Source organism: Gastrolobium bilobum, unplaced genomic scaffold (genome assembly GCF_033153095.1).
Source record: "Gastrolobium bilobum isolate Gb01-03AN ecotype WA unplaced genomic scaffold, APGP_CSIRO_Gbil_v1 utg2361, whole genome shotgun sequence".
Classification (NCBI taxonomy): domain Eukaryota; kingdom Viridiplantae; phylum Streptophyta; class Magnoliopsida; order Fabales; family Fabaceae; genus Gastrolobium; species Gastrolobium bilobum.
Genome location: NW_026898473.1, coordinates 177,552 through 193,625, shown reverse-complemented (window position 1 = coordinate 193,625; position 16,074 = coordinate 177,552). Strand labels below are relative to the sequence as shown.

Here is a 16,074-nt window from a genome sequence, read left to right as displayed (position 1 = left end):
GTAACGCAGGCGATAGAGCGAGTCAATGACAAAATCGTAAATAACATGAAAAGACAGTGGCTAAAGGGTAAGCGCGAAATTCACTCCCATATAAATTGCTAGCGTGGCTATTACAATCTAATCATTTCCCGCGGCATCAAACGCGGCATTGCGCACTTTTTCTTTCAACGAAACTCTTTTTATATTATTCATTATTATTTAAAATAGAAATAAATTGTTTTCTCTTTCTTCTTTCTCGATAAAATTGATTTCACAGTAGAAAGAAAGAAGAAAATTCGAAACCCGTGAACTCTTTTCTTTTTATCTACTACAAGTTCAACATGCTCTCTCTCTCTCTCACACACACAAACAGTTACACTCTCTTTCTTCTTCTCTTGAGCTGAACCAGTGAAGAATGAGTGAGGCAATGAAGCTTCAGATCTCGTGCTGATTCGATCCGAAGGCGTTGGATTGATTCATGGAATCGAGGAGATGAAGTTCTACATATCTGCGAAGGGAATCAAGAGAGTCACAATATCGAACGGCGCCGGCGCCGGAGAAGGATCGGCCAAGACGACGACGTCGACGGCTGCGTCACCCGCTGCTGCCTCCTCCGGTCGCCGGTTTACCAGTAGGACGATGCTTCCGGTAGTGCTGGTGCTAGGAATCGTGTTGCCGTTTCTCTTTGTGAGGATCGCGATCTTGATACTTGAATCAGCTGCGGCCTGCTCCTCACTCGGTAATTCTCCTGTTACTTTTTTTACAGTTCGGTAAATTAGATTTTTCTTTTTTTAATATTTTCGGTTAAAATTGGAAAGAACGGAAGATTGAAAACAAAGTTCTTTTAAAAGCAAGAGTATATTTATTAAGTTAAGCTAATTTTTTTCATAATTAAATTATTTTGTTTTAAGGAAAATGTGTTTTGTAAAAGATAAAATTATTTATTGTAATTTTAAAAAGACATCCTTTTGAGGTTTAAAAAAAATTAAAAAATTTTTAAAATTTTTATTCTGCTTTATATCATGAATTTATTAAAATATTTAGAATTTTTTTTTCTTAAATCTCATAACAACATCTTTGATATTACAGGAAATAACTTATTCCGGAGAAATGTTAATTTTTGTAATATTTTTTTTGGGTTGCAATTTTCATTTAACTGAAGATAAAAGTTATCCGTGGTAAGTTCCTTGAATTCCAATGGATGAATATTGATATATGAAGTTAAGTTTCCATGGTTATGACTGAATTTTGTATGCGTAGAATCATGATCATTTGATGTGGTTTGATGTTGATTAATGTTTAGTTATTGGCTTGAAGTGAAATTATGAAAGTAAAGCATAATTTCTGAAAATGCAAATTACTAAATGAAAACCTCTAAAAGCACTAAAAAATATAATTTTTAAAATAATTCTTTATCTTCAGTTAAATGAATTGCACTAAAAAAAATTAACATTTCTCCGGAATAAGTTATTGACTTTAACGTTTCTACGTTAAATATAAACAAGTTATCTATATTCAAATGCAGTTTTGGATTAAAAAACTAAAAAATTATAATGAAAAAGACTATTATAACCCTGAAATAAATTATAGCTATAAAAATACATTGATTTCTGTCTCAAAACGATGTCATTTTAAATCCAACATAGATAAATTATTTATATTAATCGCCCTAGGTTATTTCCTGTAAAAAGGTTTTATATGTCTCGTGAATATGAAAGGTAATTTTTTTTTGGGTTTTATAAGTATAATATTACATGAATAACATTTTTTTCATACACCCACAATTAAGAGGTAGGTTCACGTATTTTTTTTTCTCTTTTATTATTTTACTTTCTCTTTTTTTTATTTATTGTAAATGTAAGAAAATTTTCTTACATCATACGACATTATATTCGTTAAATCCATTTTCTTTGTTGAAAAGCTGGTGAGAGTTTATCGGTGAAAATGATTGCTGCAGATTGTGCTGGATGGAGGTTTTTCAGTGGGGCTGACACGTCACTGGTAAGTGTCTCATTTACCAAATTATCCTCCTCCTTGCTTCCTTTCTATTTAATATTTTTCTAAATTATTCTGTTATTTTTTTATGAAAAATAGAATTTTTTTTTTATGTTATACTCACAATTAAAAGATAGATCTCATCTTAATTTTTTATTTTTTCACTTTTTTATTAATCTTACTCAGATATTATATGTGTAACATGAGAAAATATTTTTATGTAAAATGAAAAAATTAATTTTTTTTTCCCACACAATTACTTGGCTAGCTTGCCCATCTAAATAGCTCAACTTAATAATTAGAATTTTTTTATTAAAATGAGGATTTTAGCTCGCCCCCTCTAATTAACTTAAGTTAATAATTAAAATAATTTTTTTTATCAAAATAGGGATTTTCAATATAGTTTTTAAAGAATAAACTTTCTGTCGATACGAAAAAGTCGTTTGCCTTTTTTCAAATATAGTGGCTACAACGGGATCCAATTTGAAAAAAGTAGCTGATTCTTTATTAAAAACTGCAACTAGTAAAGAACGACAACAATTATTTACAAAAAAGAAAAAAAAGTAGAGAGACGGCAAATTACTTACCCAAAAAAAAGGACAACAAATTTAGAAACACCGGAGATTAGAGGAAAAGATACTGTATTATTTGGATTTATTTGAATATTTGTTAATCATAAAGTATCATTCTTCGTTGGCCAAGTTTTATTTGTCAGGCTAGAGTTTTGAGACAAACCCAATATTATAAAGGGTTTGTTTTTTTCTGATGTTACTTTAGATAACTTTATCTAATGTTTCATCAAAACGACATTGTTTTGGGACAGAAATTATGCTATTTTTGTAATTTTAATTTATTTCAAGGTTATAATAGTCTTTATCACTCTAATTTTTTAATTTTTCAATCCAAAACGACGTCGTTTCGATAGACATTAGATAAAGTTATCTAAAGTAACATCGGAAATTTTTTTCCCTATTATAAATTCTAAAAATTATGCTATTCGATTTAGGTTGCATCAGCTATAGTTTTCTTCATTCTCTATTTTATTACTTCTTAATTAATGATATACCATTTTAAAAAGCTATTATTCAGTACTGTTCATATGTGTATTATATATTTTTATTTTTAGTATAACATGTTCTTTTTCAGTATCGTTCTTTGAATGATCTTTTTCAAATAGAATATGATTATTGTGTTCTAAAGTATGGTTAAATTAACATTATGTTCAAGTATAAATTTATGTTCAAATAGAAATCTTTTAATTTTTTTATTCAAAAAAATAACTAAAAACCTACCCTTTTAATTTGTAATCAATCTTGATTGGATTCCTGTCCTTTTTTTCTTTTTCTTTTCTTTTGGTTTCCGGACTCTTGTCCCATCTTTCCTAATCCTGCAAGAATAATCTTTGTTTTGATCTAAATCGCTTTGAGTTCTATAATTTATTTATGTTCTCTATTTTAACAAAGTGCGTCACATTCTATCAATTCTATTCCATATCACTGATGAAATTCATGGTATACTTTTTCTATTTCCTATAACATTGCAATCAAATCTCACTACATCTTTCTTTGCAATCAAATTTTTCTATTTGTAATCAAATTCATGGGTTATTAAATTTGTTAATCATCTCTGATGTCTTACTCTTTCCTTGCAATCGAGAGTTCCAAATTTCTAAAGAGATAAAAGCGAATTGTCAGAAGGCATAAATAATTTATCCAGGAATTAATAATCTCAAAAATTGTGTTTAAGCAATGCTAGTATAGAAATATTGGAGATTTTTTTATCTTATTTTTTTTTTAAGCACATTATCTTTCAAGTTATTTGGTGAATTATTATTTCACCCGTGATCTTGATTCTTGACTTACCGTGTAATATTGTAGTTGTTTCTTTTTAGTTTTTACTACATCTTTTATCGGGAACAGTTCCCTTCTCGTGTTGGTTAACATTCACGCAATTCAAAGTGTTGTGAAGGTATGCATTATCGACCTAGAGAAAGTAAACTCGGTTTGATGATAGAAAATAAATTGCTACAGTCAAAATAAACTAGGTTGATATGTCAATATGAGATTTATTAATGATCTTAAAACAGGGGACACTCTTAAAAATTATAGAGTAACTAGGAGTAATGAGTCAGGTAAGTCACACTTTAGTTTAAATAAGTTAGCATATGTTATTTCAAACCTAGCTTAACTTGTAAGTCTGATATTAAATTATAAATTTGACTTGGTTTGTTTATAAAAATTACAAGATTTGGTCTGACTTATCAAGCCTTCAAAAATAATATATAGCACTCGGTAAATTATATGTTATAATTACTTTGTAAAATAGTTAAACACAATCCAAAATATTGATAATTTAAGCACGTTGTTGAAAATAAAAAAAAATCAACCGAATTGAATTGTAATAATTTTTAATTTAATTTAAAATAAATTAAAATTTTATACACGTATGCACATATGCTCATACACATATGTATGTGTATAAAAATGAATACAAAAATATTTATTTAAGACTAAACAGTCATGATATTTAAACATAAAAGAAATAACCACAAAAAACAAGTGAAAGTGAATCAAATTAGACTAATAAAACATAAATATATTTGGAAGTCAATTTTTAAAATGACAAGTACATTACAATTTAAAATCTACGCAGACAAATCATACACAGAGAAACTCAGTACTAAAAATGGCCACCAACCAACCAACTAATGAGAATTTTCTAATAAAAAATAATTAAATAAATAATAAAAAAATAAAAAAAGACAAACATAAAGATATGCCCAGCAAACAAGAATAATATATGTAAATGCATAAAAGTGATAAAAACACCCACAAGTTAGAAGAGTGGTGATGGCGAAAGAGTTTAGAGTTAAAAAAAAATGTATTGATCATGTGAAAAGAGAAAAGATTGTGAAAAATTAGAAAATTAAAAGTATCACAAGATTTTATTTTATTAAAAAATAATAAGATATTATATTATTAAAAATAAATAAAATATTATTTATTAAAAAATACGAAAGCTGAACCTAGAGGTTTAGATGTCAGGCATGCTAAAACATGCTTATGGTCTGTTTTCTAATCAAGCCTTTTAATGGATTTAAGTTTGTGTTATATTTAAAATGGGTTAGGTCAAGTCTTGTAAATCACTGAAAAGCTATATGACCTATTTAAAAAAAAAAAAAAAAAAAAGAAGAAGCTATATGACCTATTTACATCCTGAATAACACGGGATTCCATAAATATAAGTAAAAGTTTAAAGGGGTTTGTCTATCTGTCACCAACTAAAGCGCAGTTCCCCCATCAAACATTATTCTGACAAAATTAGACAGCTTTCAAATGGATCTTATCCAATTATCCATCCAGTCTGAGATACTTTTTTTCTTTCCCTTTCCTTTATTTGCTGTTATCTTGTGACCTATATATATTTCAGGTTTTGAAAGCTCCACTTCATGTGGTTAAAGGCGTTTGTCAGGTGCTAGTGTAATTATTAGTACTATAAAAGAAAATAAGACAAAGGAAAAGTTACAGGATGGATATTGACAAAAACCTAATTCTAAATTGGTTTATTTTCCGTTCTTGTGACATTCATCCTCCTTTCTTAGATTAAGTCTTGGATGGTAATCTATTTATCTGTTAAAAAAAATGTTGATTGAGTTAGCTTTTGTAATATAAAATAAGGGCAAAATTATATTTACAAATTTTTTGTTTACAAACTACACTAAATATGATCGGTTATATTTCAATCAAGAGTGTATAACTGGTCATACTTAGTATAATTTGTAAAAAAAATTTGTAAACGAATCATTCTCTATAAAATAAAAGCAAACATTATATATTATTTAAACTGCTAATAAATCCCCAGAAAAAATTGACATTATTGTTTGGGATATAATATTTTTTTTTTTGGTAGTTAGTTTGGGATATAATTTTAACATCTAGTGTTAGTGTGCAACATCTTAATTTAAGCATGTCATAACGTAGGGAAGCATTTAACTTGCTTTGCACACTCCTGCACACGTCAACGCGGTCTTTAGACTGTGGGTCCGCATTGTATTTTATTTTTATAAGAAAAAAGTATTTGATAATTTATGTTCTGTTTTTTACTGTGATGATGCATGTGCACGAAGAAACTCAGAGATGAGTTGACCAGAGCGCTAATAGAGGCAAATGATGGTAATGTTAATGAAGGCGCAGAGTCATTCAATGAACTTGTGAAGGAGATGACCTCTAAACAAGACCTTAAGGCTTTTGCTTTCAAGACCAAAGCCATGGTATATAAAAGATTTTCCGTGTTTGCTTTTGCTAGTTACTCTTCATTGTGACGACTATGATGTTTTGTTCTCCTTGTCGTTATTTCTCTGTTTCCTTCTGTTGTTGGTTAACAATCAGGCGTCGTATAAGGTAACTGCATATCTCAACATACATATTGTTTGGGTCAGCGGGTACATTTCTTGAGGGAAAATCAAGAGAAGCCAGTTCAACTAAACTGATTGTTAGAAATATATTATAATTAGGGTTTCCTTATTTTGTATTAGGTCAGATTACATTAGGTTTGAGCTTAGTCTATTAGTCTGTTTATATATTGTACAGCCTTCATCAGTCAATACACACAGTATTATTTCAAATGTCCCTCTCTTCTCTCTCGTTATTTAACATGGTATCAAGAGCTTAAGGAACGTTTGAATTTTTTTTTTCCCGGTGAACCCACTGTTCATCATATTTTACAAATTTTTTTTTCCCGGAACTGTCTCGTTGTCAGTTTCCGAACGATTTTCTTCCGCTTCACGCTTCTGTACCGTCAACCACCACCGTCCAGTAGAATTTTCAGGCACGCAGTCTACCGCCGTGATCGTCTGGACAACGCGGTCACACCGGCACCGGCCGCTCCCTCAGAAGACCACCCACGCACTCTCAGCGCGTGCAAGTTTCAGCACCCTCCTCCAACCGGCGGCGCGTGGAGCCTCCGTTCCGGCCACGGCTGGTTGCGATCTTTTCGTCTTGCTGAGACGATTCTGGATCCGGTCTTGTTTTTTTGTTTCGACATCTTTTTGCGTTGACGCACAGTTCCCTCTTCTACCGGTTAGTTCTGTGATCTGTTCTTTCTGATTTTTTTTTTTTGATTATGGACCCTCCTGTCTCCAATGTTCCTGGTTCTGGGACTCCGGCTGGACAAAAGTCGAAGTCTATTATTTTTTCCAATTATATCCTTGCTCCGTTGAGTGTGGATAAATTGGATGGGTCCAACTATGACACTTTGTCTTCCGATCTGCGACTTTAGTTGGATGGGCAGAATTATACATCCCATCTCACCACTAAGGTTGAATCTGAGGCGGAAAAGGAGCGCACACGGTGGAAGATGATTGATGCTCAGTTGTGTAGTCTCATTAAAGCTACTCTTCATCCGTCTATCAAGCAGATTTTTCGACCTGCTGTTACTTGTGAAGCTATTTGGAGTCAGGCAAAAGCACTGTACACCAATGATACCCAGAGACTCTATGGTGTGTGTCAGAAATTGATGACTACCTTTGCTCCTCGGGACGTCAATTGTCCTATGACTGAATATTTGGGGAAAGCTCAGAGTCTACTTCATGATCTTAATGAACTTCTGCCTCTCACTGGTGATGTTACTAAGGAACAGGAACAACGTAATGCACTGTTTATGCTGCTCATTTTATATGGTTTGCCTGACCATTTGTCTGCCAATCGGATCAAATTTTGGGATCTGCTACAGTTCCTACACTGGATTCCGTGATGTCTACCTTGCTTAGAATTCCTTCTAAGCCCTCTACGTCATCAGCACCTCCTATGATGCCTATAACCCCAGTGGATTCTGTTGACTCTTCCGCTCTTGCTGCTCAAGGGTATGGTCGTGGACGTAGAGAAGATTCTGTTGACTCTTCCGCTCTTGCTGCTCAAGGGTATGGACGTGGGCGTCGATTCTCTAAAGAAAAGCTGTTATGCACTCATTGTCATCAGACCAATCATACTGTTGACCGCTGTTGGAAGCTTCATGAAAGGCCACCTCCACCTTCTCGGAATGCTCATGTTGCTCAGGCTTTCTCTAGTACCTCTTCTCCAGAGTTACCTTCCAGTGCACAACCTCCAACTGCTCTTCTGAACGAATTTGTGACTTGGTGGTCTGAGAAGCAAACATCAGGTCCTACTGCATCCATTGCTCCCACTGTTAATTCTGGTAATTTTTTTGCTGGCATATCTCAGTTGCACTCTATTGGCCCTTGGACTCTAGATTCTGGGGCTTTTGATCACATTGCTGGTAATAAGTCCTTATTCACTTCCCTTTGTACTACTGGTTCTTTTCTCACTATTACTATGGCCAATGGGTCTCTGGTCCAATCAAGGGGGATTGGCACGGTTCTTCTTTTACCTAATTTATCTCTGGATCATGTTCTATATGTTCCCGATTCTCCTTTTAACTTACTTTCTGTTAGTTGGTTGACCAAATCCATTGACTGTATTGTTTCTTTTACTAAAACCTCTGTCATCTTTCAGGATCAAAGTTCGGGGAAGGAGATTATCAAAGGATGTGAGTCTCAGGGCCTCTATCAACTAGTTCCCTCTTCTTCAGCCTGCTCCACTGTGGATTCTCCTCTTACTATCCATGCTCGTCTGGGCCATCCTAGTCTTGCAAAGCTTCAGAAGATGGTTCCCCATTTATCGTCTCTTTCTACTTTAAATTGTGAGTCAAGTTAGTTTGGGAAACATACTCGTAGTACGTTTCCGAGTCGTCTTAGTCATCAAGCTGTTTCTCCTTTTTCTGTGGTCCACTCTAATGTTTGGGGACCAAGTCGTCATTCTTCTACTTTGGGTTTTAAGTACTTTGTTACTTTTATTGATGATTATTCCAGATGTACTTGGTTACTTTTAATGAAAAAGCGGTCTGAGTTGTTTTCTATTTTTCAGTTATTTTATAATGAAATAAAAACTCAATTTGGTATTCCTATTCGTAATTTTCGTAGTGATAATGCATGTGAGTACTTATCTCATCAATTTCAACAATTCTTTTCATCTCATGGCATTCTTCATCAAACATCTTGCCCTCATACACCTCAACAAAATGGTGTAGCCGAGCGCAAGAATCTCCATCTGGTTGAAACCACTCGTGCCTTGTTAATTGATGGTAATGTTCCATACACATTATGGGGTGATGCTATACTTACTGCATGCTATCTCATTAATCGCATGCCATCATCTGTTCTCAATCATAAGGTACCTCACTCTATTTTATTTCCCCATCAAATTTTATATCTTTTAACTCCACATGTGTTTGGTTCTACGTGTTTTGTTCATCATCTTGGTCCAGGTTTGGATAAATTAGCTCCCAAGTCTCATAAATGTGTTTTTTTGGGTTATCCTCGGTCTCAGAAGGGTTACCGTTGCTACTCTCCCACTTTACGTCGATACTTTATCTCGGCGGATGTCTCCTTTTTTGAATCAGTTCCCTTTTTTGGATCCTCTACTACTCCTGTGGATACTGATTCTGTACAGTCGTCCTTCCCAGGTGACCTTCTTTACCTTCCGTCTTTACCCGTCCATGTTTCTGACTCTCCTTCTATCACCTCTTCTGCTGATGAGATCGAGCATAGTTCGTCAGATGTATCTGTAGACTCACATTCAACTGCATCTCCTCCAACGGCTTCGGTCCCACCTTCGGATAGTGACCTTCCCATTGCTCTTCGTAAGGGTACTCGTGATACTCGTCCTCCGGCCAGGTATACAGTCAATATTAGTTATCATCGTCTTTCTCCATCATATTTTGCTTGCCTTTCCTCTTTGTCCTCTGTATCTGTTCTTAAGACCACAGGTGATGCACTTTCACATTCGGGATGGACACAAGCTATGATTGATGAAATGAGTGCTCTTCATCATAATGACACATGGGACCTGGTGCCTCTTCCTTTTGGAAAATCTGTGGTTGGTTGCAGATGGATTTATGCTGTTAAGGTTGGACCTGATGGTCAAGTGGATCGTCTTAAAGCTCGCTTGGTGGCGAAGGGTTTCACTAAGGTCTTTGGCTTGGATTTTATTGATACTTTTTCTCCTGTGGCGAAAATGTCTACTGTTCGCCTTTTTATTGCCATGGCTGCTATTAGCCATTGGCCTCTCTACCAACTGGATATCAAGAATGCTTTTCTTCATGGTGATCTTGAGGAAGAAATTTATATGGAGCAACCTCCTGGATTTGTTGTTCAGGGGGAGTCAGGTCTTGTTTGTCGTCTTCGTAAGTCTCTCTATGGCCTCAAACAATCTCCAAGAGCTTGGTTTGGTAAATTTAGCAGTGTTGTTCAACAATTTGGCATGACTCGGAGTGTAGCTGATCATTCTCTCTGTTATCGTCATTCTGCTTCTGGATCTATTTATCTGGTGGTATATGTGGATGATATTGTCATCACAGGCAGTGATCAGCATAGGATCACTCGATTGAAACAACACTTATGTCATCATTTTCAGACTAAGGATCTTGGGAAACCTCGATACTTCATAGGAATCGAGGTGGCCCAATTTAAAGCTGGTGTTGTGATATCTCAGAGGAAATATGCTCTGGATATTCTTGAAGAAACTGCTCTGTTAAATTCAAAGTCTGTTGATACTCCTATGGATCCAAGTATCAAGCTTCTACCAAATCAGGGAGAGCCCTTTTCAGATCCTGAGCAGTATAGAAGATTGGTTGGAAAATTGAACTACTTCACAGTCACTCGGCCTGATATTTCCTTTGCAGTTAGTGTTGTCAGTCAATTTCTCAATTCTCTATGTTAAGAACATTGGAATGCAGTCATTCGTATTCTTAAGTATATCAAGGCATCACCAGGGAAAAGCTTTGAATATGAAGATAAAGGTCATGATAAAGTGGTTGGATACTGTGATGCTGATTGGGCTGGTTGTCCAACTGATAGGAGATCTACTTTTGGGTATTGTTTCTTTGTTGGAGGCAACTTGATTTCCTGGAAAAGTAAGAAACAAAGCGTAGTTGCCAGATCAAGTGCTGAAGCAGAATACCGCTCCATGGCGACTACTACTTGCGAGCTCATCTGGCTTAAATAGCTTCTCAGAGAACTTAAGTTTGGAGACATTGGACAAGCAACTCTCATTTGTGATAATCAAGCAGCTCTAAGCATTTCATCAAATCCAGTGTTTCATGAAAGAACCAAGCATATAGAAATAGATTGCCACTTTGTTCGAGAAAAGGTTTTTGCTGGTGAAATTAAAACTAGCTTTGTACCCTCTAATGAGCAATTAGCAGATGTGTTTACAAAATCTTTGAGGGGCCCTCGAATAGAGTTTATATGTAACAAGCTTGGTGCATATGACCTATACGCTCCAGCTTGAGGGAGAGTGTTGTAATTAGGGTTTCCTTATTTTGTAATTAGGGTTTTCTTATTTTGTATTAGGTCAGATTATATTAGGTTTGGACTTAGCTCATTAGTCTGTTTATATATTGTACGACCTTCATCGGTCAAAACACACATTATTATTTCAAATGTTCCTCTCTTTTCTCTCTCATTATTTAACACTTATAAGCATGCTGTAGTCGTTCACCAAAATACAGACGCTCGAACAAAACTTAAGAAGGGCAATTGGTATAACTTACCTTACACTACTGAAATTTGTGTGCCACACAATATTCTGATTGGTTGTCTATAGAGAACATAGTACTGACCGGGAATGTGGAATGAAAAGTTAGCGTAACCTGAAATTTAATGAGTTGAATTGAAGCTTGAAGGATTGATTATTCGTATTCGAGTCTAATCTCTATATTTCATGGCAGTTGCTCAAATGCTCTAAAAATTGTCCATGGTAAAAATTAGGATAAAATGCAAGAAATCCCTTTCAACTATAGGTCAATTTCAGAAAAACTACGGTTTAAAACCCAACAACTCCACTTCTTCAACTTACTAAACCGTGCATACTGACTTTCTACTGGGCTTTTCTGCACATGCACTGGGGTTGATTTTACACTACCTTGAACGATGTGGTAAGTTTAGGGAGTTGTTGAGTTTTGAATCACAGGGAGTTTTCTCAAAATAACCTATAGTTGGAGTGGTTTCTTTGCGAGCCTAAAAAGTATAATTGTATATGCATTCCTTTGATTTTATCAATTCTAGAATAAGCATTCTGAGGAATATGGCTGAAGGTATCTTCATGATCAAGGTCTATCTGTGTAAGTGGGTTGCTTCATTGAATTGTTTGCCAATGAAGCATAGGTTCTTGTCAGCTACATATACTCTATTGAACAAATAGAGTTTGTGAAGTTTTAGTCCTCTGACAAAACATGCGATTTCTTCTGTTCATATTCAGCTATCACAGATGGAACGAAAGGTACAATCAGCAAGACAGCAGGAGTCAGTTTATTGGCATCTAGCGTCACATGGTGTTCCCAAAAGTCTACATTGTCTTTGTCTAAAGTTGGCTGAAGAATATGCTGTAAATGCCATGGCCCGATCTCGTCTTCCTCCTCCTGAATTTGTGTCTCGCCTTGTTGACCCTACGTTTCACCACCTAGTTCTCCTAACTGACAATGTCCTTGCTGCCTCTGTTGTTGTAACCTCCACAGTTGAAAATTCAGTCGATCCTGAAAAAATAGTTTTCCACATTGTTACTGACAAAAAAACTTATGCTCCAATGCATACTTGGTTTGCCTCCAATTCTATTAAATCAGCAATTGTGGAAGTTAGGGGATTACATCAATATGACTGGTCTGAAGAAGTGAATGCTGGTGTTAAAGAGATGCTGGAAACTAATCACTTAATTTGGAAGCACTACTGTAATAAGGAGAAGGAACTCGACTATAGTCAAGAGCATAACAGATGTTTTGAGGCTTTAAGGCCCAGCAGCTTTTCCTTGATGAATCAACTCCGCATTTATTTGCCTGAGGTAATCAGTTATTTTTGGTAGCCTTCTGATTGAGTAATAACTAAGGAAAAGTTCATAAATCCCCTTGTGGTTACTCTTTTATCACTTACACCCCTATGTTTTTTTTTCTTATCAATTACCTTCCTGTGATTTTTTTCCATCCAAGTCCATTTTGAATACCATTAGTAATTGAGCTAACTTGCCTATTTTACCCTTATTTTATGTTACTAGGTTACTCATGTAACAATAGAACTTCTCTATGTAAGTTCATGATGCAGTGTGTATGTTTGATTTCCTCCCTCATTGCCAACAAACCAATGAATAAGTTAAGAGTTGGTCTTTTAGAAACTGTCAACTCCATACAACCATCGAACATTGCTTCCCCTTCATTCCATATCAAATCAGAGATTCCTTACTATTAAAAACTGCACATAACTGCCTCTAAGGCGTAAGAGAAATAATTTAGAAGAGTCATTAAACCCAAATCCAGAGAAATAAAATAACATAATAATGACAAGACGCATATTTTGATCCCTCTAAGGCATAGTTTGAGTCTTATGTCTATCATTTGGTATCACGCATATGATATCTCTACTTTGTGTTTTCGTTTTTGTTATGTTTCATAAAAGGATTTTGATTTCAAGGCAATGGTTAATTTCATTTTATTTTTATGAAAATTAAAGTTAGAAATCATAAGGACATAAGATTTCAAGCATTTTTGTAATTTGAGTCATCAATTTTGATGTAAAATTGACTTAAAAACCCCGGATTTCAATTTACTTTCCAAACAGGTTCAATTTGGGTTGTTTGACTCAGAAGTTGAAGACAACTCAAATGATAAAATAACATTGTTATGAACTACGGGTATAATGGGCAAGTTAGCTCAATTATTAACGGTGTTAAATATGGACTTGGATGGAAAAAAATCATATGGGGTAATTGATAAGAAAAAAAAAACATAGGGGTGTAAGTGATAAAAGAGTAAATCACAGAGGATTTATGAACTTTTCCCTAATAACTAATAGCAACTTTGAATGCTTGGTGATGATTGTTTCATCATCTGACTTTTATGGACCACAACAGCTGTTTCCAGATCTCAAAAAAATAGTATTCTTGGATGATGATGTTGTAGTACAACATGACATATCTTCTTTGTGGGAACTAGATCTTAATGGCAAAATCAGTGGTTCAGTATTCGAGACATGGTGCAGAGACCGCTGCTGCCCTGGAAGTAAATACATGAACTACCTGAACTTTTCACATCCTCTCATATCAGCAAACTTTGACGGTGATCAGTGTGCATGGGTCTATGGCATGAATATATTTGATCTTGAAGCTTGGAGGAGAACAAATGTCACTGAGACCTACCATCAATGGTTGAAACTTGTAAGTGTATGTTGATGTTCTGTGCTTAATGAAGTTAACTACTAATTCTGCTATAAAATGCATTTTGGTGAGTTTCCATATGCATCAAGATTAAACTTGCTACACTGTTTAAATTCTCATTTTTCCTTCATTCAAAGGGTTTCTCGTTCTTGATGAAAAAACATGATTGATTTGAATTGTTCATACAATGTTTAAGCATTTTATACCATGTAAAATAATATTTACTTGGTCTCAAGCTATGATTCTGAATACCTGTCTAACATAGCTTAGAACTGCTTTATGTTTTTGAAGCCATACAGTAGAGATAATAATTTGTTCAAATCTTCTTAACTTGTATACTGTGTCATATGTCCAAAATTGCATGGTATATTTAATTATTTATTTTAACATGGTACTGTTTTCTTATTGTCATCTTAATATTAACTGTATATAATTATCTGATTTAACAGAACCTCAAGTCTGGGACGGCGTTGTGGAATCCAGGAGTGTTTCCACCTGCCTTAATTGCATTTGAGGGTCAAGTGCATCCTATAGATTCATCAATGCTTGTGACTAATTTAGGTTATCGCTATCAATCAGAAGAAATTAGCAAAGAGAGATTGGAAGCTGCGGCTGTTATTCATTTCAGTGGCCCTGCTAAGCCATGGCTTGAAATTGGTTTCCCTGAGTTTAGAAGTTTATGGAGTAGATACGTAAATTTCTCTGATAAGTTTATTAGGAGATGTAGAATTACAGGGTAAACAAACAAAGTTCTTCCACCTCCAATATTTATTGAGATTGAACAAGTGATACCGTATGGGATTAGAGGGAAGAAGGTTCTACCTTCAGTCTCTGACTCATACCCTCTGCACAGTATGATATCGATTACGTCATGTCCATATAAATAGTAAATAGTCATATGAAGCTACCACGCAATACCCTATTAGAAGCAGCATCTGCAGTTAAGAAAGATGTTTGCATCATGATCTAGCTGTGACAAAACTGTAAATTTCTTTATCAAAAAGGAGAAAATGGTCTGCTTGATTTGAAATTTCAGCTAGACGGTTCTCAAGTCTGATTACATGAAACTCTCGATAATCACTTACCATGCAGCTTGGGAGTTCATCTCTTTGGTCTTGTAAGTGCTTATTCTAGGAGCCAGTCATATGAGTTTGTGCTTCACTTTTGCTTTATATCTCTACTCATTTGAAAAACGATCTCATGCTGTTCTCCCTCTTATTTTGGTTCAGGATTGGCTCACTAAAGAATAATATCTTTGTTAGCTCTTTAATTGTCTGCTGTAACATCTGCGATTTGATATGGTCTATGGCATTTATTCTCGGGCTGTTGATCAGAATGAATGAAATGGATCTGAAATATTATCATGGGGAAGGAAGTGTTGACAACTACGTTGCGTAAATAACCCAACAAGATTTATTGATTTGTGGACCCCTTTAATTCTGTTTTCGAAATATGACTGCTCAGGAAGCATTGCAACATGATGAAACCAAATAAATTGAACACTGATTTTATTAACAATAACCGACAGATATATACATTACAAAAATAACCGACAGATATGTACATTACAAATTGGAAATCCAGAATGGAAATGACACTAATATGGCTGACACGGCCCGGAAAATACACTCAACCAAGTGACGAAGGACTCCTCAGTACTTCTCTCCCTTCCTATACCTCACTGTAATGAAATTATGCCTCCCCCTCCCCCCATTACACACGTTTCCCACTTTATACCAGCTTCCCTCATTCTCTCTCCTATAACTACCTAATCATTCCATATCTCATATTCTGTTATGCTTCGCTCTCCAATTTTGATAGCTGCTCTTCGTAATTTGTCCTTCTT

At 34.8% G+C, this 16,074-nt stretch overlaps 1 protein-coding gene across 3 annotated transcripts; it reads left to right on the top strand.

Moving 5' to 3' along the window:
* The first annotated feature begins 214 nt into the window (after nucleotides 1-214).
* LOC133316551 (probable galacturonosyltransferase 15) lies at nucleotides 215-15,585 on the top strand. 3 transcript variants are annotated; one of them, XR_009752226.1, is made up of 7 exons: nucleotides 215-718; nucleotides 1,937-1,980; nucleotides 6,101-6,244; nucleotides 12,288-12,863; nucleotides 13,926-14,228; nucleotides 14,678-15,345; nucleotides 15,458-15,585. XR_009752226.1 is itself a non-coding variant. In XM_061518311.1 (6 exons), the coding sequence occupies exons 1-6, from the start codon at nucleotides 472-474 to the stop codon at nucleotides 14,966-14,968; spliced, it is 1,641 nt and encodes a 546-aa protein (XP_061374295.1). In that variant the 5' UTR covers nucleotides 215-471; the 3' UTR covers nucleotides 14,969-15,412. The 3 variants fall into 3 exon arrangements, 1 of the variants encoding a protein (XP_061374295.1); XR_009752225.1 differs by having other exon boundaries at nucleotides 1,901-1,980; XM_061518311.1 differs by lacking the exon at nucleotides 15,458-15,585 and having other exon boundaries at nucleotides 1,901-1,980; nucleotides 14,678-15,412.
* Nucleotides 15,586-16,074: the final 489 nt, after the last annotated feature.